Genomic DNA, 27057 nt, shown 5'->3' with positions numbered 1-27057 from the left:
TTTTTTTAAGAAATGTAAAAAGTTTGAAGAAAATAGATTCTGAAAAACACAGGAGGCAGTTCAAGAGCCGCTTTGTTTAATTATTAAATAAAAGTAGTTCTACTCATGGCTTCAACGTGTGAGATCAGTTCAAGGGATTCGTTTAACAACCACAAGAAGAAGGGCGATATCAGAGACATGGTGTTTCAACCAGAAGACATGGGGCCATAGTGTTTCTAGAGAGCAAGTAAGGGGAAAATGAGTAATAAAAAGCACTATTGAGTGCAGCGTTGATGAAGAGAGAAAACCCACCCTCAACAATTGGGTTTCATCAGGGCTGCATTCAATAATGCCTTCGATTACCACTGGTTTTGTGACTGGAGAATGCAGTGAGCTCAGGCCAGATGGTGAACATGCCCCCTCTCTCTCTCTCTCCTCTCTCTCTATCTCTCATCAATATCTAATATGCTCACTCTTTGAATCCAAGATATCACACTCACCATTTGCCCTTGATCCCAATCCTTGGAGTGTGACACTTTTGGATTTTTTTAGATTTTCAAGTGTATATAGATGTGCTCAATTTGCATGGTCTTGAAATTTTAAATTTTATAATTAAGATTGAACATGAATTTTCAAGTCATTTTAAAATTTTCGATGCCAAAACTATATCTTCCATAATTTACCAATGCCCATTACTTGTAAAGGCATAAGGTCAGCACCTTTTACAAACCCACCCCAAGCCCAACCCCCCTCCCCCCAACAAACTTCTTTCCATCGTGATGCAATTTCTAACCTTTAAGAATAAAAAGAGATGTAATTTCTACATCAGAATAACTCAACAATTTCCGTCTCTTTCCACTCTATTTTCTTATGAATTAATTTTCCGCTCTTTTCTCAGGATTTTTTAAGTTCAACCTATACATTTATTCAGATCTTCACCATCTTTGTAGCTCCAGATTCCACTCAAATGTAAAAATGGATTTACAAGCCCTTACGAAGTCTTTCAATGGCGAAAGTAGGTTATGTGGTAGCGCTTTCAGGTGAAACTTTACCAAATTTCACAGCGGAAACACCACGTTCTGCTGTGGAGCGTTCAAGTGCAACTTTACCAAAATTCCAGAGAGAGATCCTCCCCAGTCCTTAGTGGAAAATGCATAAGCCGATAGTTACTTGTGATTAGCATAAAGAGCAATTTGGCACTTTGGCTATTTAGCTGATCTAGAGGTATTTTAAAAAATAAAAAGCCTTATCTAAAGCATTTTTTTTTTTACAATAAAAAAAAAAAAAAAAAAACTTTATCAAAAGCATATGTATTAATTGATATTTTCGATACAGTTTATTATGAACGCAACGGCATAGTAGTCAAGAGTAATGAGTCAGCTGCAGGATTGATACTTCCAATAAATCTATATAACGAAGAATTAAAAAAAAAAAAAATTCCCCGAAATAAAACTTGCAGTATGCAGTTGTTATTTCTATAGCCATGTAATGCACGATAATCCTAGAAGTCGGAACTGTGTTTGCGCTTGAGTGGTTAGCACTTGACATTAAAAACGCTACATCTCAAGTTCAATTCCTAGCGCTGTGCTATCCTATATATATATATATATATATATATATATATATATATATATATATATATATATATATATATATATATATATATATCATAGAAGTAAGCAAACCAGGAAACACATGAGCACAAATAGAGAAAGAATAATGCAGAAATACTACTGAGAATCAATGGAGAGATCGTCTACATGCCTTTCACATTAGTCGTGGAAACAATAAATTTGATCTGCACAGGTCAGCTAAGGCTTTGGACAAAGTGATCCAAGCTTGGCCACTAAGGAGACACTGCATTTGTCCTGGTATTTCTTGCGACAGCAAGTGTGGGAGAAACACACAAAGGTTGAGGCGACAAAGTACGCTTCTATAGCTCCAATCACCAGAGGACACATGCTAAAAACTGGCTAAGAAGCCAAGATTAATAGGAAACATTACAAGGGAGATGGACAATAAATGAGACACGTTTTGCCCGCATTACAATTTTACAATTCAAGAGATCAGTTCATTTCGCCAGTTAGAACTGATTGCTCTACTGCACCCTAACATAATATGACGATAGGATTCCCCTTCTTTCGTATTTCTTTTTCTTTCTTTTTTCTTTTTTCTTCCGAGTTCAATGAATTCCCCTACAAAGTGAAGATTGGTGTTGTACTGCCTTGAAGAAGTGGGACAATGAGTGTGACTCTTTTGCATCTGAAGTGCAAGAATCAAGCAGGAGTCTGGATGCCGCCACCACAAAATTTCCATGTACCATCATACTGTCTTTTCAAAACATACCGTATTTGGTATGTGCTGCTTTGAAGAAATAAAACAGTCAAAAACTAAAGTAACATCATAAGCATGAAATTGGTAAATGCTGCTTAGAGGAAATGAAACAGTCAATAACTGAAGCAACAATCATAAACTTGCATTCTACATGGAAAGAAAGAAAAGAGGAGGAAGGGAGGGGTAGGGGAATAGCAGCAGCATTGCCAAAAGAATTCTTTTGGGAAGCTGGATTACCTGTAATAATTTGGGTTCTTGGGCTGAGATTCATCAATGAGCTCTGCAGCTTCCTCCAAGACTGCCTCTATTTCTGCCATCTCCCAGCCAATCCCATCTGATACAATCTCAGCTCTCAGAATTGACACTTGCAGTAAAAGAAATCTCCAAAAACACGACCTCAACCTTGCAGACTCTGCCAGAGCTTGCCACTGCTTGTACGAAAACACAGAGACAATCATGAAAGATAGATCTCTAACAATAGAAAGAGCCAAGGCTAAAATCAGATGAAATACAATTTCTTTCATAGCAATGAAAAAAGCAAAATATCGTATAAACCACATGGACATGACAACAACGACCTTGTGGATTATCACCATCCAATAAAATGGGTTACGATGATGAAGGGGCAGTGAGACATAAAGATGAATTAGTAACATGTTTGATGGGACCCACCCCCTCCACCATCTAACCCATTGATGGGACAGTGATAACCTCTAGCTCATGTTGTTACGATGCCCTAATGGACCATATCAAACAGGCCCAAGAAGAAAACAGCTTAAGGTATTTCAAATCTAACCTGAGAAAGCATTGACTCTGCAAGGATCTCCGGAAGGCAATGAATATGATGGTTTGGTCCTAAAGCCTCAGATTTGATGTTTTGCCATTGCTTCACGAGAGCTTCTGCTTCCTCAAATGGCATCTCTCTCTTGAGCAGCACACTACCACCAGTAGGTGCCTTATTTAAGGCTGATAGATCATCGACTGGCCACAAATTTTGCGAGGGGCCAGCATTTAAGGGATGCTTAAGCTGCTTCTTAAAGAACAGGATCAACCCATTGATCCTCGTTCCAATCCCACCCTTACTGACAGAAATAGGAGCTATCTTTGGGTCTAACGATTGATCCCTTGTACAAGCAAAAGCACTCGTGCATATAGTAGACTGATTGGAGTACCAATTTGGAATTCGATTGCGCCCAACTTGCAAAGAAAGCAGCTTAAACGTACCAAACATGCAGCATCCTAAGAATGTACTGAAACAGAGCCTCCCTGCCACTCCTTCTGAGGCCCACCAGCTTTCCCATAATTTTCTCCGGTAATTTCCAAAGTTTCTCTTCATTTGCACAGATTGAGAATTATGATTAGAATTAGCCTTCCCCAATGAAATTTGACTCTGCATATTGGCAGGTGTTAGCCGTTTTACAGCAGCACCAACATGCAGAACTGAACTCAGTGGTCGAAGTGTATCATCAGAGACTCCAAGCTTATGATCGGTTGGAAATGGACCACCAAGTGATGAGGATCTTAGGCTTCCAGTGGTACTTTGGTCAGCTTTTTTCTTCTGTTTGCTATCAAGTGGGGATCTCTTTTCTGCCCGGAAAAAATTTACCTGAAAAATTACAACCCACTATTCTAGTCAACTCCAAGCTATGAGTTTTGGTGGCATAATGACAATAGAAAAATTAGACGCAGCTGCATAGACTTCTCCTTCTAAATAAAAACTGAATGTGTACAGCAGTTATAGCGTTAGACTCACCAAAGATGGTGAGCAATCATGTGTATCAGCAAATACACCAAGCACAGAGTCCTTCAACCATTTTTCCTGGTCAATTTCAGCAGGCCTTCTGGCATAAGACACAGTTGCAACCTTAAGCAAGGAAAGTACGACTGGTCTCCCGAGTAGTAGTCGGTTAACAATAGAAGACCAAATTAACTTTAAATGAGTTCACTAAAGCAACAATTTCCAAGTTAGTCCAAGGAAGATATGATATATGGACCCAAGAACAGTAAAGAAATCCAAGGAGAACATAATAATACATAATTTAGACACAAGAAATGATAAATGGACCCAAAATCATAGTTATTGAGACCAGGAAGGATCGGCCGGTACAACTGGTTAGACCACCAACTGTCGCCCTGGCAGGTCTACGCCAAAGCAAATCCAGGTTTGATCGAAAACTAGTCATAATCAATATCTGACCAGTTTTCCGGTCAGACCAGCCGTTTTGGCCAATGCAACTGGTCATATAAAATTGGCCAACTCGTTTTGTACTTTTGTATATATTCCATATTTTTAAATGATCATTTTTACTGTATTTATTTTATTAAATCTGGTCCAACTAGTTTAACTGGCGGCAGGATCCGTTTTAATTGGATCCGACCCATCACTGGTTCAGTGGTCGGTCTGGTTCTAATAACACTGCCCAAAAAAAATTAGAAACCAAGAAAAACATAACAATGCAAATTATCACAATTCAAAAAAATCAATAATATCCAGAAAATTAGACCAACAAACGCATGTTTCCCTGATTTCAAAGGGTGAGTGGGAGATACCAAAGAATGATATGCACTTGTATTGCTTTTATCTTCTTTGCCAGATTTTGCAAGTCTAACATTCTGAAAGGTTGGGTTTACATTTGTTTCAAGCTTCGCAAGCCATTCAGCTGCCACCAATTCACCACCCTGCATGCCTCAAGATTGCATTCACTGAACAGTCAGGTAAAGAAAATAAAAAATAGCAAAAAAGTGAATACCTGCCCAAGAAGGAAAGAACAGAGAGCTTCCTCAAATTTTAAATTTATTCCTTCTGATGCTTCCAAGCACTCACAAATGGTTTTTGCCTTTTGAATCTGTATGGTTAACATGACCAATCACAAAAAGAGAAAAAAAGAAAGAATCTGTATAATTAAAATACCAGGAGTTAATACAGGTTCAAGGCATGCTCAAAAGAAAGGTATGAGTCGTATGACTGACTGGAGAGTATAGTACCAGATCAGTTTGCCTGCTCAAGAAGCCCAAGGCAACATGGGCTAACATGGCAATGTAGAAACAATTGAAATCAATAACAACCCGTTGATTCTGTGATTCAAGAGATTTCTTGTTTTTCCTGGTAAGTGAAAGGGTATCCCAAGATAACAGGTCCACAATTTCGGTAGCCATTAGTTTGCTCGTTGCTTGGCCCAAGAAGCATGGCCAGTCTCTGACCCTACAGGAAGTTTCAACTTCAAGACCCTGTCTAAGCAATTCACGCAAGGCTGCAATTGCTCCCCTTCTTCGTTCTGCATTTTCAGGTGTGTGGGGCATGCTCAGGAACTCTAAAGTGCAGGCAGGCGCAAGCTCCTCCAAAGATTCTTCTATCTAAAATTCATGCCCCAAAATATTTTCTTTAAAACAATATCCCCTAGTAAAAGCAGGTTCAGATTTGGACATGAAAAGATCATCAGAAGGGAATTCATGTGGAGTATAACCTGTGCTAACAGGGGAATCTTTCCTAGAGAAATTTTGCTCCTGAGAAGATACTGACCACGAGCGAGGGCTTCGAAACCTTGAGCTACTTTTCCCTTCTCAAATCCAGACTTTGCAATTGAACACTTCAAAGGATTAACAGAAACATTAATCAGCGCACTTCAGTGAAATGTAAATCGGGAATCATGTAAATCAAACACCCATGTTTGAATAAAGGAACTGGTGTTCAAGTTTGGACACAGCCGGCAACACAGTCATGGGCCCCATGGCCAAAACCAAGTTGACTTGCTGCTAAATAGTTAATTCAGGAAAAACTTGGACGACTTTTTCAAATTTGTGAAAATTTGAAAAATAAAATAAAATAAATAAAGAGTTTGTATTGGGATCCAATCCAGCATGTTACCGAGTTTACCACATTCTTCCCACATTAGAAAATTCCTTTATGTGAAAACAACAGAAAAAAGCAATATATAACCAAAAACTTGAGCACGTCCTGAATTTTCTATTTATAAAACTCGACAACTGGGCAGGTCGAGTTGAAACTGCAAGTCTTTCCAAGCTGAAAATGAGGTTTTATTTACTGAGAGTACACCATCCTTGTCCCCTTTCTCTTACCTCTGCTAGGGCCATGGAAAGAAGCACGTCATGAACATAAGGTTTATCATCTTGGTGCTGTAAAGCTGATCGGCCTATTTCTAGGACCATTTTCTCTTCGCCCACCTACATCATTGAGACCACTTATATCATGTTGGGTAAATGCAGAATAGAAGATAATAAGTTACATCTTCCTCAAGTTTCCAAACTGTTTTGAATGCATGCCATTACATCATCATGGTCATGTTGCCATTACAGCACATGATAAACAGATATCACAGAACTCTACCTCTTGAAGGAGACATAGAGCTCCAGGCAACCAAGCCCAGGGAATACAAAGGGAAGATTTTGGTGGCACATTTTCCTTAATATTACCAGCATACTCTGGTTCAAACAAGAGCTTATCCCTCACATCCATCAAAAGATCCTGAGAGGCAACATAAGAAACAAAGAACACAGTGAATTGGCTAAATTAGACGTCTTCATATTGTTTCTGAAAAGTTTATACTACCTGACGAGATACAACAGCATCCATAGTGTAACCTTCTTCTACTTCAGCACTTTTAAGCTCCAGAACCGATTTGACAATTTCATCCTTTTCAGCTTGGCCTGGAACACCAACAATCTGCAAAAGAATTCAAAGCAAAAGCATTCTGATGAAATGTGACAATGATGAGCTTCCTATAAACAAACTAGCTCCTCTAAATGAAAGAAATAAACAGAAGAGTCATTTTTTATAAGTACACAAGCAAATCTCTGGGGACTAAACTCACAGAATTCTTTTTTAGGATAAAGGATTAAATGAAAACTAAGATATCATCAACCAAATGCAAAGGACGATAAAGAATTCAATAAAGCAACACGGGCCTACCCAAACACATCAAGGACCAGACACTCTGCCCCACTTACTCAAAACAGTAAAAAGGGAACGTTTGGTCAGCTCCAGTTATTCAGCGGGTCCTGGTTCTTGGCCCAGCTCACTGTAACAGGGCCATAATCTCTGGCCCACTGAGCTAGAGAAGAAAAAATATATATAAAAAAAAAAACTCTTTCCGCCGATGTTCATTAAGCCAGAACAAGGAAGAGAGAGACAGAACTACGCCAAGTAAGAAGCCCATCCAAACTGGCCATGATTCATTAGTTTATATCGGATGCCCATACATCATATCTTGCGAATTTTGAAATCATGGCTTGTAAGGCATCACATCACTAAGGCGTCAATTAGTTGACATAAGATGTCAATATTTTATACTTTGCCATTTTGCAATTCTTTATAAATTTTTCTTATAATTTATATTTCAATCTCTTCTGTTTTTATAAGTTAGTTGGATAATAAAGACTAAAGAATGTGCACGCACACACATACACATCTATATGGGTATTTATGTATGTGTTATCTAGATGCCTACCTAAGTAAGATACAAAAATAAAAAATTATACATGACCATAGACGAGTACAAGCACCCAAACACCACGTGCATGTGATGCGTGTACATGTCGTCCCTGGTAACATTTCTTCAGAACTGACAGAAATGCAACTGGCCAGATTTCAGAGTTCTTTTATTAGTTTCTTCTTTCTTTCTTTTTTAAGCTAAGATTGTATTAAGAGGAGAGCCCTTGTAATAGTTGTTCTTCATGGATTCTATATACACATAGAGAGGCTAAAAGGATCCTTTGAATTAGGATTTAGGACTACCATACGAATTTTGAAGGTTTCTCCTCAAAGATACCTAGGACTTAGAATCCTTTAATATAGTTCCGAATCTTCGAAAACAAACAACAAATCAAGTAGAGGTTCATAACTTTCCACAGCAACAAAAGCCCTCAAACAGTCACCACATAGCAAATGAATAAGGAATTTTCTGCTCTTGTAATGGCCATTTGCATCCACCCCCACCCAAGAAGTAGGGTTTTAAGCCCCTCTTTAGGGGCTCATGCCCTATTCATAAATCATTCCTTCATTGTTCTAAAGCACAATTTATCTTATTCAGCCATGAGATGATGGGATTCACCTGTCTTAAAAGATATCCTCCACAAGTTACTCACGAGGTCTATAAAAATGCCTTCTGGAGATAATGAAGGCAATCAACAGTTAGAGTCCTTCCTCTGTCTTTTCACACAAGATGCAGTACGTTCTTTTCCATTATATCCAAAATTTGGCATTCAATTTTTTATTTGACAAATGACAGACTCTGTTCGACATTGTTTGAGACAAATCTGCTGTCTTTGTAGCTCAAGGAAATTTCCAAACAGCTAGAATTTACATCTACATTTCTATATGGTTTCTTTTTTTTTTTCAAATGTTCTATATGTTTCTAATTTTCTTTACTATGTTTAACTCCAAATTTTCATTCTCTAGTTTTACTAGGTCTTCTCTTTTCTAAGTAGTGCTACACAAGAATGTTTTGTATTAAAAAAAATGGCAAACGTGCATGCATTCATTAGAAACCAGATGCAACAACATTAATCATCAATTGACTACAACAAACCCTCAATAAAACACATTGCGATTGGATAAACCCCAAAGTTGGAAATGGATCAATGAAAGCAGCAGTTCAATTTTTTTTTCTCATTTATAGAAGAAATAACACGAGGATTTTTTCTTAAACAGGAATCCATATAAACATAATTGCCCCCAAAAAAAAAAAAAAACTATCTACGTGACTATAAAAAAATAATCAAACTTAATCATACATAGTGAACTGTTCAAACTAATAAGAATGACACATGAACTGTTCAAATTAATAAAAATGACACAACATTACGTTGACCAAAAAAACCACCAAACAATCCCAAAAGTAGAGAAGTTAATCACATAATTAAAAAAAAAGGGAAACTCCTAACCTGATAACAGCTAACAGGTATCTCCACGGTCTTTCGAATCTCTCCATTCTCGACTGTTTGTGCCTCTGTTACCTTCAATCGACCGGTACCATTAACCTTGCTCCCCCTCAAATGTCTCTTATCAAGATCAAGGGATGGACCAGACAAAAATCTACCTATGTGAAAACTTGTTTTCCCAGATAAACTATAGACAGTGCTAGCTCGCCTTGTCTCCTCAAAAGCACCATTGAAGGGGCACGAAGTCGAGATACTCAGCATCGAATGAGCAGAAGCCATACATGAAGACCTTACAACCTCACTATTCAACATGAATTCCAGATGATCTTAGAGTAGAGAGATCCATGCTTAAAGCTCCAAACTATCATTATGCAAAATAAATAAAAAAATGGCACCATGCCACCATTCGCATTCCCTAATCCTCTCTATTTATCACAAGGAGCAATTTTTCTTGAAGACTCAAAAATGAACTTGAATGGAACCTCTGCAATGCGTCACAAGTTTTCGGGTTCCCTAATAGTACACAAACCCTAAACCCACTTGCATTCCTCACAAAAGGCAAAAAACCAGCTAACCTTATGGTTTACAGTGATTTCCTGAATCAACACCTCGCCATTTCCTTTCAAAAACCAAAAAACCAGTCGATTTTAGGGTTTCCTAACATTACCACAAAGTCAAAATTCGCAACCCATTTTCTGCAAAAACCAAATGATTTTAGGATTCGGAACTTCACCAACCCTAAATCCTCCCCTCATCAATAGAGGTCATCAAGGCTAGCAATTAGAGATGAAATCGAAATCCCTAATTTCTCGCCATGAATCAGAAAACCAGTTGAAATTTCTAGGGTTTGTAAAAATGAGGACAGGAAGGGGGAAGCAGAGAGAGTGTCGGACTGTGATTCAAGTGCCGTTAAAACACTTTAAAAGGCAGGTAATGCGAATCGATCCATAACGGAAAAGGTCTCGCAATGGAAATCTCCTGTAAAAATTGCCCCAATTTTTTTAATTATAACGAAATGTTAAGGATTAAATTTCTATAGGGCCTAGGCCTTATGAAAACAAAAGAAAGCCTCACCTCAAATAGAAAGCACTTTCGGCAATTGGAAATTCCCACTGATCAATTTTCAACACCGATAATAAATTTTGAAACTTAAATAATGGTACAGATCTTTTGGATCTATGAACACTTCATTTTAACGTGAAATAGACACTCTAGATAATTTGTTCCAATATACAAGATTTTTAGAGCTTAAAATCCTAAGCCGAGGTGATCGTAAAGATTTTTTTATACTTGAATTGTATTTTTTTATGAATTGTGAGATGAGGTTGTACTTATTTTGATAGGACTACAGCCCTATCAATCCATTGTCCAAATGTTAATACAAAGTAAAAGGGGTGTGGTTTATACAAGGTTGTAATTTTAAACTATCAAAATAAGAAGTACCTCTAAATTTTATCATAAGATACAATTTTGGTGCCAAAAAGTACTAAGATGGCTTGAAAATCTATTTTTATTTTTTATTATAAAATTTTAAACTTTAAAACATTGCTCAAATAAAATAAACCTATAAACACATTAAAATCTTGAAAATAGATTGTCCATATCATATGTACCAAAATGTACTATTTCTCATACTCAAAATATTTTTTTTCAAATCCATACATTTTAATTGCTAAATAACATAAATAATCTTCCGTATTGCTAAAAATATTTTATTTTCATATTTTATGCTCATGCTTTCTTTTTGAGTTTTTATATTGTCATTGTCTATGAGTATGATCTTACGAGAACCTCTCACACTCATGTGTGTAGGACCCCAAAGGATCACCATTAAATGTGGTATAGATCTCTAAAAAAGTTAAATCCTACCCCTATATGATAACGTTGTTAGAAATCTATGGCAAATTTAATGATGATCCATTATAGTCCTATATACATGGGTATGAGAAGGTTTCATAGGATCATTACTCTTTTCAAATACTATTGGTTTAGCTGACCCCAAATAATTGGGAAAACATTCGATGGCCTTCGGTTTCGAACTTTAACATTTGATGACCTTCAGTTCCGAACTTTTTGAACTTTGACGTCTGAACTAACGCCCCTTTTTTAGTGACATTCATATTCACAGTTCTGAAAATTCAGCAGTTTGGAACTTTCCAGATTGCTTATTCACTCACGAAGAGACTTATGACTTGAAGTTCTGAACTACTTATTCACCCAAGAAATACACCAGTTGTTCCAAACATAGGACGCATGTATTTTTCAGGTGAATTGAGTAATTCAAATCGTCAAGTTCTAAACCGTGCAATCTTCAACAAGTCAGTTTGTGACTTGAATATCTGATTCAATATGCTAATCAAGATGAGATAAAAAAAAGACACCAGTTTGGAACTTGAAGTTTGCAGTTCGGAGTGGTTGGTATTTTGGAAATAAAAATTTAAAAAGTCAAATCCAACAACAGCGTAAAATACGAAAAATAAAAGACATTTTAAATATTGCAAAGAGGAACATATATGAATTTCCATGTAGCATGTAACTAAATAATCTATAATTTATATACTGCCTAAAACCTAAAATTGTTTAATCTTCATCTGGCAATTGGCAATGGATAGAAGAACGAAACAACAATGTTGTGGCACCAACATTATTTCTCATGCTGTAGTTAGTGTGTGTCATTGTTTCAGGTTTACTAATGGAATTAGGGCATTGGTAGTTAGGAGGGGCAGGTGCCTCGAGATAGTCTTGGGCTCCATTCTCATCACTAACACTTCAAAAAGGGAAAATAAAATAAATAAAAATAAAAAATAAAAATAAAGAAAAAGAAATGCTTCCAATTGTTCGATCTACGTGTCTCTTAAGTCAAAATACACTCAAATTACATGTGGAGATACATTGAAAGCTCATCATTAACTCAATGCAAATGGAAACATAACGTAGTACAAGGAGATCACTTGCTTTTGGCGTAAAAAAATCACAATCATTATTGACAGTTAGATTTGAAATTGAATTATTAAGTATGTGTCATTATTTGGACACAAAGTCCAAAATAAAGTTTTTCAAATGTTGTAACATAATTTTATCCATTAGATTTTACAGCTAATAAAAGTGAATATGATCTTCTTATACAAAAAATAAATAATTTTATAATACACGGTCTACTAAATACCCTAAGATGAAAGTCACAATGAATAAAAAGCAAAGAAGGAGATATTAGCACCCTTATTGTTTATTCAACATAGAACAAGCACATAGAAGAAAAGTTGATGAGATACTTGAGCGAAATGATGTTTTTAAAAGAGTATACAACACGCAATGTGCTCCTATAGGAGCAAAGTGCAGACTGTTCCTACGTGCATATGAGCTACTTATGAAGATTTTTTGGATTAAAAATTTCCAGATTCATTTAATCATTCCAAATAATAATAATAATAATAATTGTATTCTTAAACGCCTATATATAACAATCCAAAAAATTGGGCCATCTCGATTCAAGCTAGGGCGTGATACCTTTACGTACATGCACAATGTGTATTTAAGATTTTTTTATTTTTAAGTTTTAAAGAGGTTGGTTACGGGATTGAGAAGGTTACATCCCAAAATTTTAAAACTATAAAAATATTTCTAGATAGGCTTTTAACGGGCTGTATAGCATATATTATTTTAACTTTAGGGTGTCCACTTTGTAAATTAGTTTGACCACCTCTATGATAATTAAAGGTGGTTCAACCATTTTAATGACATATTTCTTTTCTCTAATGGATGAAGTTTATGTAAGGCCTAGGCTATATGAAAATAGAATAAACCTCATTTCAAATCATCATTCAAAAAGTACTTTCGGCAGTAGAAATTTCCTTGATGGATTTAAAATCAATTTCCAACACCGATAATAAAATTTGAAACTCAAAAAACTATACAGACCTTGTGGATTTATAAACACTATTTTTAGAAAGGAATAGACGGTCTAGATAATTTGTTATAATATATACTATTTTTAGAGGTTGAAATCTTAATTTTTTCAATGTTCAAGCCGAGATGATCAATGTAAAGATCTTCCATTGCTTGAATAGCAAATTTTGATGAAATATGAGGTGAGGCTTTACTTATTTGTATAAGGTTACAGCCCTATCAGACCATTTTCCTTCTCTAATTTCATATATTATTGGTTTTGAACTTTATGTTGTTATGTACAAAGAAAGTATAACATGCAAGAAAGAGAAAGTAGCTTCCTCAACGTGGCAAGTCTTTGTGCACATGCGAAACTTACACCCAGAATTTACATGGTCCTTTTACACTTTTCTTTAACGAAAGGGATGCCCTTTTGGCTTAACGAAGGCGTACTCCCGCGGGAGCGAACTCTTCATTTACTCCCTCTAGCAGAAGATTTCTTTGTGATCCTGCTTTATGATTACGAGTAATTTAAAAATCCAAAAGATTTTTTATTCCCTCTTGAGTATACTGTCCATTCACTCCCTTGGATAAAAAATTCCGAAGACATACTTTTTAGATCTCAAATTTTAGGAATGTATTCTCTACAACCAATAGAGTAGTATCAACAAAAAAAAAAAAATCTGAAAACATACTCTCTAGAATGCCTCAAGGTTGAATAGACACCATCCAATTTTTGAAAAGCTGGATCCAAACATCACAAAACTCAAAATTCAATTTTTTTTCTTTTAAAAAATAATCATCTAGTAATTCTTTATGTGATTACCAAAATTTTAGATTAAAAAAAAAAAGCCCTAAATAAGTGGCTTAAGCAAGGGAGTAGATGCACAATATGCTCCCACATGAGCATATCATATGTGCTCATTTTAAAAGGAGCATATAAATATTATCGCTTTGCACTTTTTCCAGACGCCATTTGCCTTTTATTTGGATGAAAGAGAACAATCGCATGAGTTGTAATTTCTTTTGTTTTGAAAAATGCAATTTATAAGATTCTCTCCAACCAGATATCATATTCCATCACACATAAACAAATTGTTGTCATCTCTATCTGTCTTCTTTTTTCTTCTTTCGTTTTTTTTGTATTATCTAACTACTGACTACTCGAATACAGACCCAAGGCCAAGCCCAAGCCCAAGCCCAAACCGTTTTTGCCTTCTTTTGTACTTTGATCGTCTCTGTATAACAAGTGGCAAATTTGGCTAAACGCCAATGCATGAAACGTGAAAAAGAGAACAAGACTTGCTCTCCAACACGCCCCTAAAAAAGTGTTGCATTTGAAAGAGGCCACTACTGCACTGACAGAGAATAGAAAGGAAGAGATAGAGAGATTGAGATTGACCAGTGTTTAGAAATGAGGACTCTTGGCTTGGAGTCATTAGAGGCCCAAGCCCGAATCACCAGAATAGGATGCCCGAATCACCGGAATAGGAAGCCCGAATCACCAGATTTTATGAGAAAATATGACTAGACTCCAGAGAGCTGATTTTTGTGCAGCTACCTCCAGATCTCTAGGGCCCTAATATAGGTCAACTCGGAATTGGATTGAACATTTGGGGGATATCAAGCACCAGTATGCAGGCTTGAGGGAGTGACAAAAATATCACTAGGAGTAAGGTACACATGAGAGAGGAGCACAAAGGGAATTGGGTATGGGCTTGAGTGGTAAGTAGCTGAAGTTTAGCAGCACTATAGCTCAAGTTTGATTTCTACCGTTAAACTGCCCAAAAAAATAGGCAAGAGGGAGCACCTATGGACTGTGTAGAGAGAAAGACTTTACCCATATGATATGTGTGTGTGTGAAGGGAGCGATACTGTTATTGGGAAGATAGTGTGTGTGCGTGCGCGAGTGAGTGCATCCTTGTGCGTGTGTATGTGAGCGCGAGAGAGAGAGAGAGAGAGAGAGAGAGAGAGAGAGAGAGAGTACAACCAAGACCTTGTATACTTTGATCATACATTTTGGAATCCATGTAAAATAACACCCCAACCATTAGTACTGGCTATTACAGTTTGCTTTACATCATAAATCACATGAGCAGAAAAGAGCTTTCACAACAAAAACCCTCCTCAAAATGTAATGCCCTCTTATGCCATACTGAACTGTCCAAGTCCGTAAAATGTACAGTAAAATTTCCCTTTTCAAGATTATATATCAGAAAAGCCTCTGGTGATAAAATTCACAGTCCAGGCCAGCTAAAACATATGCAACGAGTGGGTCCTGCACCAAAAAGTACAAAAAGGCCATTCTCTCTCTCTCCAACAAAAACCTCTAATAGTAAGCTTAGAGAACAACCAAAGGTAGAGAGAGGTGAGATCAGGTCCACTGTATAGCTTAAACCTAAGACACAAATCCTTCCTGGTATACATGACTATGACCTAAATTTGGGAAAGGAGAGAAGAAACTTACATAGTTTCACTCAATGGAGTTAACCGGTGTGCTCGAGAGATTGAGTTGTTCATCATTCTCGGGAGGCTTCATCTCTTCACACCCTTTTCCAGACCTAAATAGCATAAAAAGCACGTCAAAAATACAAGTAACCGTTGCTGTCATATTTTGAGGAGACATGCCTAATCAATAATGTACTGTTCATTGGCAGAAGAAACCACAGTAAGCTATTCACTGGAAGGAGCTAGGGAACTAACTATAGTTTCGAAGAAACAAAGGCTAATGGGAATCAGAAAGAGAATTGGCATACAATTTGATTGCCTAGAGAACTAGGGTGCAACGCACTTGGGTGCCCAGTAGCTATCTGAGCCTATCTCTTCATGTGGGAAATCGAGAGAGAGAGAGAGAGAGAGAGAGAGAGGTGCTGAAGAGAGGAATTGAAGAACAGGGAACTGGAGAGAAGGGTTTGGCGGGGGTAGGGAAAGGGGGTTGGGGGAGGGGGGAACACCGTCTCAAAGGAATGACTTGAAGAAACTAAACCGACCATATACTGAATGCTATAAACCAAACATAATCAAAAGGGCTCACCCGTTAGATGAGGTTAAGCTCTTAATCTCTTCCAATGCATGGATCACTGCATAGATGCCCATCTTCTTAACCTGCTCCACATAAAACCAATTAAAAAGCGCAAAAACTCGAGAGAACCAAAAACCAAGAGAGGCAAACACAGAATGCTCACCTCTAGCTTGTCTTCCTTAGCCCTATGATTCTTTGGGAGTAAGCGGAACTCATCGGTCAAATGAATGCACTCCTGAACATTCTCAGGAGACACGAAATCTAGTGCAACCTTTATGCATGACTGTAGTATACGAAAAAAGAAGGCTCAGACCTTTAGAATAAAAATTCTACTAAAAAGTAGTCTTGTTGATATGGAACCAAACGCTCACAAATCAATTCTAAAGAAATAGTTACCTTGAGATTTCTAACTTGATGTGGGCATCCAGCAGGAATAAATACTGCTTCTCCCAAGTGCTGTTCAAATGTCCAAGGCTCTACTCCTAATTAACGATCCCCAAGATACAAAATAGACCATTAATAAGTTCCATGATGAGTCAGTAAACTACAGGACATCACATTTTTCATAAGCACAAAAAGATCCCATGGCGAATGTAAACTAACCAAATTCCTCCTTCAGCTTCTTCTTGTGTTTCGTGTCTAAGTAGAAACTCTGATCATGAATGGGATGAACAACCTGATCCATGAAAGACAAAATGTTAGAATTCACCCATGTAGAAATCAAGGTTTACAAAAAGTATGCTCCCTTACATGTTCAACAGGGCAACAGAAAAGGTGTCTGAATTCCTTTGCATGTTTCCTTAGGTATGCCTCCAGCTTCGGCACATCTTCCCTTCTAAAGATGTCCCAGAGTGCACCACCATACTCTTGCTTTGGTCCCAAATCACTGCAAGAATGTTGAGAAACTCCCTTCAACTTTTGAGATTTTTCTGAAAATTCAGAAGTACTGGTAAAGGTGTGTTCTTGGTTATCTGTATGTTTATCAACTCCCATTGCTTCTTGCCCAACATCAGAGGCACCACCATCATCCCTCTCATCATCTCCACTTCCAATATTGATATTAGAGCAACAAGTTGCATTTCTACTCCTAATTCCAACATCAAGCACTTCATTTGTTGGATGTATAGAATCAGAGAAACCAGCATCCCTTGCTTGCTCAGCAGCTTCAGTACATGGCTCTTCACTGATTTCAACCTTCACATCAAAGAAGACAGGATTTTCCTCTTTTTCTTGCTCCTCTCCTACGTCACAATTTTCATCAGTTTTCACTTCAGTGTGAGATAAGTAAGTGCTGTCTTCCATTGTACACACATCTTTTGGCTCTTCCATAGCTTCGTCGACATCTTCTGTAATTTCTTGTTCAACATCAGCTAAACCAGCATTGGTTTCTTTCGGACCAGTTCCAGCACCTACTTCACTGTATTCAGTTTTGATATTAGATAAGCTGGTCTCCTCATCATGAGAACTACATTTTTCCTCTCTTAACTGATTTGCTACAACATCAAGTTGTTCATTGTGTTTGACTTTGGTAACACAGAAACCAGCAGCCTCCTCATTTGGATGTACATCTTTCTGCTCTTCCTTACGTCGACCAACATCTTTCATGACTACTAGTCCATCACCACCAGAACCTCCTTCACAGTTGATCCCATCAGTTCCAGTTCCAGCGCCTACTTCAATGTATTCAGTTTTGATATTAGATAAGCTGGTCTCCTCATCATGCGAACTACATTTTTCCTCTCTTAGCTGCATTGCTCCAACATCAAGGTTTTCATTGTGTTTTACTTTGGTAACACAGAGACCAGCAGCCTCCTCATTTGCATGTACATCTTTCTGCTCTTCCTTACCTTGACCAACATCTTTCATGACTTCAAGTCCATCACCACCAGAACCACCTTCAGAGTTCATCCCATGACTTCCAGTTCCAGCACCTACTTCAATGCATTCAGTTTTGATATTAGATAAGCTGGTCTCCTCATCATGCGAACTACATTTTTCCTCCCTTAACTGCATGGCTCCAACATCAAGGTTTTCATTGTGGTTTACTTTGGTAACACAGAAACCAGCAGCCTCCTCATTTGGATGTTCATCTTTCTGCTCTTCCTTACCTCGACCAACATCTTTCATGACTTCTAGTCCATCACCACCAGAACCACCTTCACAGTTGATCCCATCACTTCCAGTTCCAGCACCTACTTCAATGTATTCAGCTTTGATATTAAATAAGTTGGTCTCCTCATCATGTGAACTACATTTTTCCTCTCTTAACTGCATTGCTCCAACATCAAGGTTTTCATTGTGTTTTACTTTGGTGACACAGAAACCAGTAGCCTCCTCATTTGCACGTACATCTTTCTGCTCTTCCTTACCTTGACCAATATCTTTCATCTCCTCTAGTCCATCACCACCAGAACCACCTTCACATTTGACCCCTTCACTTCCAGTTCCAGCACCTACTTCAATGTATTCAGTTTTGATATTAGATAAGCTGGCCTCCTCATCACGCGAACTACATTTTTCCTCTCTTAGCTGCATTGCTCCAACATCAAGGTTTTCATTGTGTTTTACTTTTGTAACACAGAAACCAGCAGCCTCCTCATTTGCATGTACATCTTTCTGCTCTTCCTTGCCACGACCAACATCTTTAATGACTTCTAGTCCATCACCACCAGAACCACCTTCACAGTTGATCCCATCACTTCTAGCATCTGCTCCGATATTTTCACTTTTGATACCAGAGAAACCAGCCTCCCCATTATCATGCGTCTCAGTTCCAACATCCACTTCTCCATTAGTTTCTGTTTTACAAACACGGAAAATGAACTCTCCTTTTTCCTTTCCACTATCTAAACCAATCACTTCACTAATTTCAGTCTTTCTGTCAAACAAATCAGAGTCTACCTCTTCCTGCCCCCTTGTACCAGCATCAAGCTTTTCATTTATTGTGATACCAGGCAACTCTTTTTTATCTCGAAAACCATCACCATGTTCTTCATTAGTTTCAGGAGTTATATTTGCCATGGTTGTGTCAGAACAAAAAGATTCTCCATTGGTACAGACCAATGACTTGCCAGCAGCAATCCCCATTCTCTTTTTCTCTTTTAAAGATTGTTTTCCATTCACCTCATCAACCTTTTCTTCATTCAGAAGACAAAAACTAAGGCCTTCTCTTTCATCTTGGGCCTTGTGCTTCTTCTTTATCTTTTCTATCTTAGATAACTGCTCAGAGGAACGGTGAACCTCCGCTGTATGTGTCAGCACATTTACCTGAGTCAAAAGGGAAAATTAATAGCAAATTGTCGGCATGGAAATCACAAAGTATATCTATATATGGGAAAAGATGGAATTAGCTTACTAGCTCATATGAACATATGAACCCAACGACCCAGATTGAATCTGGGCCGATCTGACGATAACAAATGTCCTGTAGTGCTTGTATTTTATTTTATTTTTCTACAAATCCAAATCACTTGAAATTTTAAGTGTGTGTTCTTCTCATCAAAACGAACCTAATAAAAATATAAAAAAGATTATTGGCGAGAAAAAATTGACCAAAATACCCCCCGAAACTTTTCGGGGGTATTTTGGTCAATTTATTTCATGTAAATATTTTTTTAATAGTTTTCGAAGATTCACCTATTTTTAATAAACACATGCCTAAAATTTCAAGTGATTTGGATCTGTAGAAAAATAAATAAAATTCAAGCACTACCGGACGCCCGTGTTCGTCAAATCGGCCCAAAATCAATTTGGGACGTTGGGCTCATACGTTCATATGAGCTAGTGAGCTAATCCCATCTTTTCCCTATATATATATATAATAAAATAGGTGTCTTGAGCAACTGAAATGGCTGCAGCCTACATAGGATTCAGGAGATTAAAACAGTAAAATAAAATTGGCACAGCTTCTCCCTTCACATTCAAACATTTACAGAGCTTATAATGCAAAAAAATAAATAAATAAATAAATAAATAAATATATATATATATATATATATATATATATATATATATATATATATATGTGTGTGTGTGCTGATTAGAATATCATTACTACTAGATAATGTGCATAGCATTAGGCTCTTAGATCGAATCCATTGCAATAGCATTAGAACCCCATGACAAAAATACTATGTGCTTAGAATACCATTAGGACTCCATTACTACAAATTATGCACATCAGCATGTGTATATGTGTGTAAAGCGCAGCATAAAATAGAGCACAATGTAGCAAAAAGAAATTATACCGCATCAGACATATCACAGTGGAGCTTGGTTACAGAGTCCCCTCTGCCAAGTTCGTCGAAAATCCCATACGCAATATACGTCTTTGGTCCCAGGTCAGGCTTTAGGGATTTCTCCGGTAGCTTTGCAGCAAGATTAAGGATACCACATTTGGGATTTGTATATTCCTGAAATGGCAAGGCACTGATGAACTCAGCTCCATGACGAGGCAAGAGCTCCTCAAAAAAATTTGCAGGGGGCCAGTCTTTCAGCTTCAGCATATCTGGCCAGTCATTATGATGTGCACGACCTTCCATGTAGCCTCTGAAAAACTGATGAATACCAATATCGACCTGTGCATTGCCATGGAAGTAATTTTATGAATCAGAAAATCATTCTCATTAACAGCCACCAAGAATCTGCAGAACTACAAGCATTTGCAGAAAGCAAAGATTTCCAAGCTCATCCTCCATAATGTTTTTGAATGCCTCCATGTTCAAGTGTATGAAATAACAGACCCATGAATACTGAGAAAAGAAATCAATTCCACCTTCAACCATGGTGAATTCATGAAATAATCAAACTAGTAGAATTCTATGCACACAAACACACATCTATTCGGAAATCATTAATTTATCTTCAAACGTTTCCAGTTTTACCTTACCAAAACCACAAATACTTTTATTCCAAACCTACAACCCACAAACAATTTAGATGGAAGTCTCAGAGTAGAGGGGATATAAAAATTCCTTATTTACAATTCTCTCCCTATGTGTGTGCGTGTGTCTGCATGAACATATCCCAATTAGTTAACAATTGAAAAAATCTGCATTCTAATCATTAAAGCCCAAATTTAAGCAACTAAACATCATATATCACAATTAACCTGGCAACTGACCTCACACCAATCCAGACAGTCAATGGCTGTTACATCCAACACCACCTTGCCAGTTCTTGAGCCGGGCTTCTCGCGAAAAGCACGATACATGACCATTGGTTCCCAGCTCAAACCTAGTGTACCATCAAGAACATTACGAACTATCACAGGCTCACCTTTAGTCCAGTGCATTTGAAAGTGCTCAAGTTCTCCATCATGAACATCTCTAGCAGTTGGACAATATATATAATTGTCATCAGATTCTTCTCTACCTGCTGCTCTTCTTAGCATTTTCTCACTATCAGCCAATTGGCCACTTTCACTGAAACAAGAGCATCGAACAGTTGTATTTGACATACCTAAGGATATGTAATTGTTAGCCACATCCTCTGCTTTAACTAGCAAGTCTGAAAGCCCATCCCCCTCAAATATACACCTTAAATCCAAAAGACAATAACCACATCCCAGTATCTTCTTGCGAGGGCAAGAGATTCTGCCTCTACTATCAGCTTCCCATTCAAGTGCAAAGTTGTCTTCATTCCAAGAAGAAGATCTCGGATCAGTAGATTCTAGTTTCATCTTTGTGACATTCTGAGGGTCGTCACCATGCAAATAAGGTCTCCCTCTAGATGCATATTCAAAAGTATCCACCTCACCACCTTGAGGCCTGAGGCCTTCACGAAGCTCTCGGCAGCATTTTAGACAGAGGTCATATGAACAGTTTCGACAGCTGCGATGGAGGTCCACAATAGATGTGTTGCAGTTATCACTGGAACAAAACCCAGAGATATCAATCATATTTAACAGTACTTTTCTGGAAAGAATACTAAGATATCATCAACAAATTGCATGGCATCCCAATAATTACTGAGGCATGAAAAGCTTACCAGTATAAGCGCTCGTCATTGTGACATACTGCCTGTTTTATTTGCAGTTCAGATGGAGATACACCTACAGATAGAAAAAATATTAGGGCATGAAACAGCAATTAACATACATTTCAGATCAAAGACTACAAAAAATTCAGTAAATGCCTGACAAACCTAAATACTTCAAGCGAAAAAATCAATCTGGCTTGGACTTGGCCAGCCAATCTGTACATTTTTTTTACTAATTTGTTAAGACCAATTGAATGGGCTTTGTTAGACTGCCAGAGTGCCAGTCAGGTCAGTTTGGACAGGCTCCCTCACTAGTTTGTGATCTCTCGATCATTATAACATAGGTCCATACCTTGAATGGCAGCCTCTGTTTCCTTCTCCAATTCCTGTTCTTGGTGAGTTAGCTTCAGCAAAGGAAAGACCTTGTGTACCAAATAATGAAGATGCCGAATTTTGTCCTCTTTACTTATCTCCTTCAGATGACTCTGAACGAAAACACAAGGATGGAGAGATTATTAAAAATCCTACCTACACCAGTAAACTTTTCTTTTTATAAGTAACCCATTATGGTAAACAAACCATGAACAATGTCAGTTTAAGCAACAAATAATTGGACATCAAATAATCAAATGCAAGTGCATCCTGTCATTAAACCAGCAATGCTAAAAAGACCTCGAAATTTTATATTTAAGCAGCAAATGAACATGTGAAAATCAGACCTGTCGGCTCTTATACAAACGCAGGCATGCCTTGCAATTGCAATTCTCACGACAGACAGGACAAGCTTCTGCTATGCTCTCCTCTGACAATTGTGGGTACCTATGACCGGCGAACCAAGAACAATAAAAACAAAGGATAACAACCAATCAAATCCCAACAAGAGTTCAATGCTACAATAATAGCTTAATACACACAAAAAGTAACAGCTTTAGAGTTTCACGCAAAAATAAAGCTTGCATTTTTAAAGCTTCTTGAAAAATATCCAGATTTCAAAGTAAGAATAAAGAAAGAAGCAAATGCCAGTGCCTAGATCATGTAAATTTTCCGTATAGTACCTTAGAACTCCAAACTCCATGATTGAATCTACAGAACCCAAGAGAAGCCATCACTGGATTTTGTTGATCATTCATCTTCTGAAATTTTCTTTTTTTGCCCTTTTTTTTTTGGGTAGTTCCTTTTTCCCCTTTTATAACATCATTATCACCATTCATAATAAAACTACACACATCACCTTGAGCCAGCCTATAATGTAGCCATTGCTACAAACCAGTGTTCAAAAACTCAAACTCAGTGGCCTACTAGGTCACTGCCAAACCCAAGCCAACTCACCTAGTCCAATATTTAACTTGGAAAACTCCGCAAGTTTTTCAAGTTTTGTGTGAAGAAATATAGAGAGGGGAAGGGGAAGGGGGGGAACACAAAACATTTATAATGGGAATTGAATCCAGCTTTTCAACTACGGCATAATGCAACCACATTCTATGAAACTATGCATTAGTAAATTCAGCATGAATCTTATATATCCACTTGGCAAGTCAAGTGGACTCATGCAAGTTTTTCTGACTCAAAACAACTTTTTTATTCGCTGCTACAAATTACAAAACAATTGATTCTTAAAGATGTATCATTCAAATATTTATTTAGGACAATCTGACAAATGAAATGGTTTGAGTTAGAACAGAGATTGCATTTATAATTATGGTTCAGTACCCATTTGGCATAAAAGCTTGGTTTACATAAGTTTCAAACTTTCAACTAATTATTGATACACGTATGCTTCTCAGTATCACATCATAACATAGACATTCAATGTTACTACACAATGAACTCAGAACTCAAAACAAGTACTGAGCTTTCCAATAGAATTGGCCAAGAAGGTTCAACAATGGCATAAAGTATGAAATACAAGCATAGAGAGACATGCAGAGTAAATACTAATCAAAGATTTAGTTCAATATCAATGAGAAATTTGTACATTGAAATTAAACAAAAAACGGACAAATGTAAAACAAACAAAGAGAGATAGAATATAGATAGAAAAGACCAACATACCATCTTGTTAAGCAAGGAATGCAATAGCGTTTTCTGCCGCATTTTGTGCACCTGACCACGCGCCCGTTATCATTCCTTTGACATTGGTGGCACATGTTGCTATAGGGATTTGGTTTCCTCTAGCGCAAATAAACAAAATCATTACAAACATAAGGCAAAAATTGGAATAATGATTAGAGGCTTCTAGCTTTGAGAAAACTATAATTTTCCAAATTAACGTTGAGAACTGGCATACTATCTTCTAATAATCATAAAAAATAAAATAAAAAATAAGAAATCTGCCAACCCAAAAGAAGCTTTGAGAAATCTATAATTCACCAAAACTAGCAGTTTACCTGTGGGATTTTTACAGGGCACTGTTCCTTGTTCTGTGACCTAGTCTTGCGCCTAGAGTAAGAGAGAGCTGCGAACTCCATCTTAGGTTCAATATGAGAGGACCCACCCTCATTTTTGGGCCCTGAATTTTTATGATTTGATCTTCGACTTGATGGTTCAGCTAGTTTTTCACACTCCGATTCCTCTTCCTCCTCTTCTTTCATCTTTGTCTTCTTCCGTTTTCTAAGAGCCATCTTCTGGTTCAAATTAGGTCTCTTTTCAGCCCTAAAAGCCATATCATTATCACCACCCTGCTTCTTCTTGGGCTTCTTCTTTGCACGCCTCAAATCATCAGTTTCCATCACTTCCTCTGAACTTTCATCACTCTCTGTTGACCTCTTTCTAGAAAGAGAATTTTCAGCTCCATTCTGCATTAAATCCCCTTCCCCCCGCCTCTTTTTCATTGATGACGAAGGAGAATTGGCAGCTCCATTTTCCTTCTGGGCCCTAGCTTTGCGCTTCCTCTTCCCCTTCTTCTTCGAAGAAAACTGTTTCAATGTCGCAAGGTAATGCTCTTGACAATAAGACTTACTTTCAATGCGCCAGTTCCTGCACCTCCATGACTTCCCATCGCTTCTTTTACAGCGTAACTCTTCAGAAGGTTCAAAAGAAATACCATCTTCCACCATTATCAGAGCTCCAAAATCAAGCAAGCAAAAATGGAAGTCAAGAAGATAAAATAAGAGACACACCTGATGAACCAGATATGAAAATGGAAGGAACCCTAGGTCCAAGAAACGGTAACTAGCCACTGAAAACTTTAGCAAGAACCACTGATAATTAGGGCACAAAAAAGAACCATGAACTAAAACATGCCTCGAGGAAACTAAGAATCAATGTGAGAGCAAAAATTAGGGCAAAAAAACAGAATCAAAGGACAGAACAGGCAAAAAAACAGTGGAATATCAGCGCAAAAAAAAAAAGTAAATTTAGGGCAAAAAGGGACCAACAATGGCCAAAAAACCAGATAAAAGACACCAGAAGAACAATTCTAGGGTTTTTAAACAAGCGAAATCCCGCCAAAAGTGATTCCAGAAACCAGGAAGAGAATTAGTACGAAGGGATTTGTTGGGTTAAATGGACACACAACAAAAATTGGCAAACCCATGTAATTAAAAACCGGTTTAATTTTTTGAAACCGGTGACTCCGCCGGTTTTATGAAACCGTGGTTTCATGAAATGTTTACCGCCTTTTGGTGATGGATAATGGAACAGATTACGCGCCTTATGGAGACACGTGCGCGACAATGCTGTTTCTTTCGTTTCTTTGATGCGCTCATGTCTTTCTTACGACTGGTTGCGGTTTTTTATTTTTTTCTCTTTTTTCAGGTGCTATTATGTACTGTACATAAGACGTACAGTTGAATTTTATCGAAGGATGTAGTTACGGTGTCGGAAACTTTACGATCGCAAATCAACTCTAATTATAAAATTTAATTTTAAAAATGATGAGAATTGAACAGTTCTATAAACAACTATATTTTTCAAGCTACGCTATTTTATGACTTTAAATTTTACTTATTTTTACATTCATACATATTGAAGTGGAGATGATTAAGTGGAAGGTCCCCAATTTCCGAGCCCTCGTTTTTCCTTGATTTTTGAGGTGCAAGGTTACAATCTTAAATGAAGATTTTCCTTTTTGTCGCTTAATTAGTTATCTCCCAATGTTTTAAAACTCCTTTGCTCTGGAATTCTGGATAGAACTTAGTTCACTACCTGCTAATTTGGTTCTTTAAAGGGGTTCCAGATCCCTTCATCAAAGCCCATATATCTGAACTTTTTTCAATAATGCTGATTTGGATTGCAGATCCAAATCGGTATGTGTGGGTGATCCAAGAGTTGAACTCATAAGAAGAACCTCATGTTCGACACAAAATCAGGTGATGAACAGTTCAAAAAGGAAGGAAAAAAAAAAAAACTTGGAATCACTCAACTCCCATCAATATATATTTTTAAATGTTATTGCTAAAATTCTTACTGATTCGTCGATCTAGGCGGGTTCGGTGGGTGACGATTATGGACTGATTGAGTCCTGGAATACTCAATGGAGCACTGGCCTGTGTTGACCAGATGTGTTTCTCTTCTGCACATAATGGCTTGAAGGCTTTTAGGGAGGTCTTTAAAAATTGAGGAAAGTATCTAAAAAATAACAAACATTTGCAGTAATTAAACAAACAAGTTTAAATTAAATTGATTATTATGTAAGATTATTTTCACTTAAATACCTCTTCAGAACTTTTGTTTATACTATAGTAATTTTATCAGTAAGTAGCTTGAGCCAAGTGATAGAAATACACGTGGGTTAGATATCTGAACAAGTATTCATGCTCTTATACTTATAAGCGACCATATTTTGTTTTATAAAATCATGAGCTTTTCGTTATTATAAAATCAAACCTTTGGGAGCATTTTAAACCGGAGTCCTATTAGGAGTTTTATGTGGAATTTTGCTAATTTGTGATTCAACCTAGAGGATTACCTCTGTATAAAATAGTATACTGTAAGTTTTAATCTTCCACTAATGAAAAAAG

The 27057-nt window shown here is 37.3% G+C and overlaps 2 protein-coding genes across 5 annotated transcripts; both read right to left on the bottom strand.

Annotated features, from left to right (window-relative positions):
• Nucleotides 1-1687: 1687 nt before the first annotated feature.
• Nucleotides 1688-10335, bottom strand: PARC6 (plastid division protein). Of its 3 annotated transcripts, none has more exons than XR_016040937.1 (12): nucleotides 9214-10335; nucleotides 6881-6994; nucleotides 6659-6796; nucleotides 6391-6495; nucleotides 5778-5900; nucleotides 5299-5667; nucleotides 5064-5159; nucleotides 4864-4992; nucleotides 4067-4154; nucleotides 3110-3919; nucleotides 2551-2741; nucleotides 1688-2340 (listed from the first exon to the last, which is right to left on the bottom strand). XR_016040937.1 is itself a non-coding variant. In XM_011626484.3 (12 exons), exons 1-12 carry the CDS (start codon nucleotides 9520-9522, stop codon nucleotides 2256-2258), a joined length of 2535 nt encoding a protein of 844 aa, XP_011624786.2. In that variant the 5' UTR covers nucleotides 9523-10335; the 3' UTR covers nucleotides 1688-2255. The 3 variants fall into 3 exon arrangements, 2 of the variants coding, with proteins under 2 accessions (XP_011624786.2, XP_088703040.1); XM_011626484.3 differs by having other exon boundaries at nucleotides 4067-4132; XM_088846914.1 differs by having other exon boundaries at nucleotides 4067-4132; nucleotides 5834-5900; nucleotides 9214-9481.
• A 4741-nt stretch (nucleotides 10336-15076) lies between these two features.
• Nucleotides 15077-25362, bottom strand: LOC18437573 (uncharacterized). Of its 2 annotated transcripts, XM_088846912.1 has the most exons (14): nucleotides 24484-25362; nucleotides 24149-24267; nucleotides 22816-22915; nucleotides 22449-22581; nucleotides 22106-22169; nucleotides 21240-21987; nucleotides 20365-20694; nucleotides 16868-19384; nucleotides 16721-16793; nucleotides 16514-16599; nucleotides 16281-16400; nucleotides 16130-16200; nucleotides 15563-15656; nucleotides 15077-15373 (listed from the first exon to the last, which is right to left on the bottom strand). In XM_088846912.1, exons 1-13 carry the CDS (start codon nucleotides 25150-25152, stop codon nucleotides 15569-15571), a joined length of 5118 nt encoding a protein of 1705 aa, XP_088703038.1. In that variant the 5' UTR covers nucleotides 25153-25362; the 3' UTR covers nucleotides 15077-15373; nucleotides 15563-15568. The 2 variants fall into 2 exon arrangements, with proteins under 2 accessions (XP_088703038.1, XP_020524991.1); XM_020669332.2 differs by having other exon boundaries at nucleotides 15077-15656.
• Nucleotides 25363-27057: the final 1695 nt, after the last annotated feature.

Source organism: Amborella trichopoda, chromosome 9 (assembly GCF_054954075.1).
Source record: "Amborella trichopoda isolate Santa Cruz 75 chromosome 9, AtrichopodaSantaCruz75HAP2 v2.0, whole genome shotgun sequence".
Taxonomy (NCBI): Eukaryota; Viridiplantae; Streptophyta; class Magnoliopsida; order Amborellales; family Amborellaceae; genus Amborella; species Amborella trichopoda.
This window is presented reverse-complemented; position numbering and strand designations above follow the sequence as displayed.

Bases quoted from the DNA above. Each gene is read 5' to 3' on its own strand.
- PARC6 (XM_011626484.3), bottom strand. From the start codon at position 9,522: ATGTTGAATAGTGAGGTTGTAAGGTCTTCATGTATGGCTTCTGCTCAT. The intron at 6,995-9,213 runs GTTAGGAGTTTC...ATTCTTTTGCAG, and splicing joins TACCTGTTAGCTGTTATCAG to ATTGTTGGTGTTCCAGGCCA. The intron at 4,993-5,063 runs GTATTCACTTTT...TGAGGCATGCAG, and splicing joins GTTCTTTCCTTCTTGGGCAG to GGTGGTGAATTGGTGGCAGC.
- LOC18437573 (XM_020669332.2), bottom strand. From the start codon at position 25,152: ATGGTGGAAGATGGTATTTCTTTTGAACCTTCTGAAGAGTTACGCTGT. The intron at 19,385-20,364 runs GTATAATTTCTT...CTTTTGACTCAG, and splicing joins ACTGTGATATGTCTGATGCG to GTAAATGTGCTGACACATAC. The intron at 16,201-16,280 runs GTGAGCATTCTG...TATGTGGAGCAG, and splicing joins CTAAGGAAGACAAGCTAGAG to GTTAAGAAGATGGGCATCTA.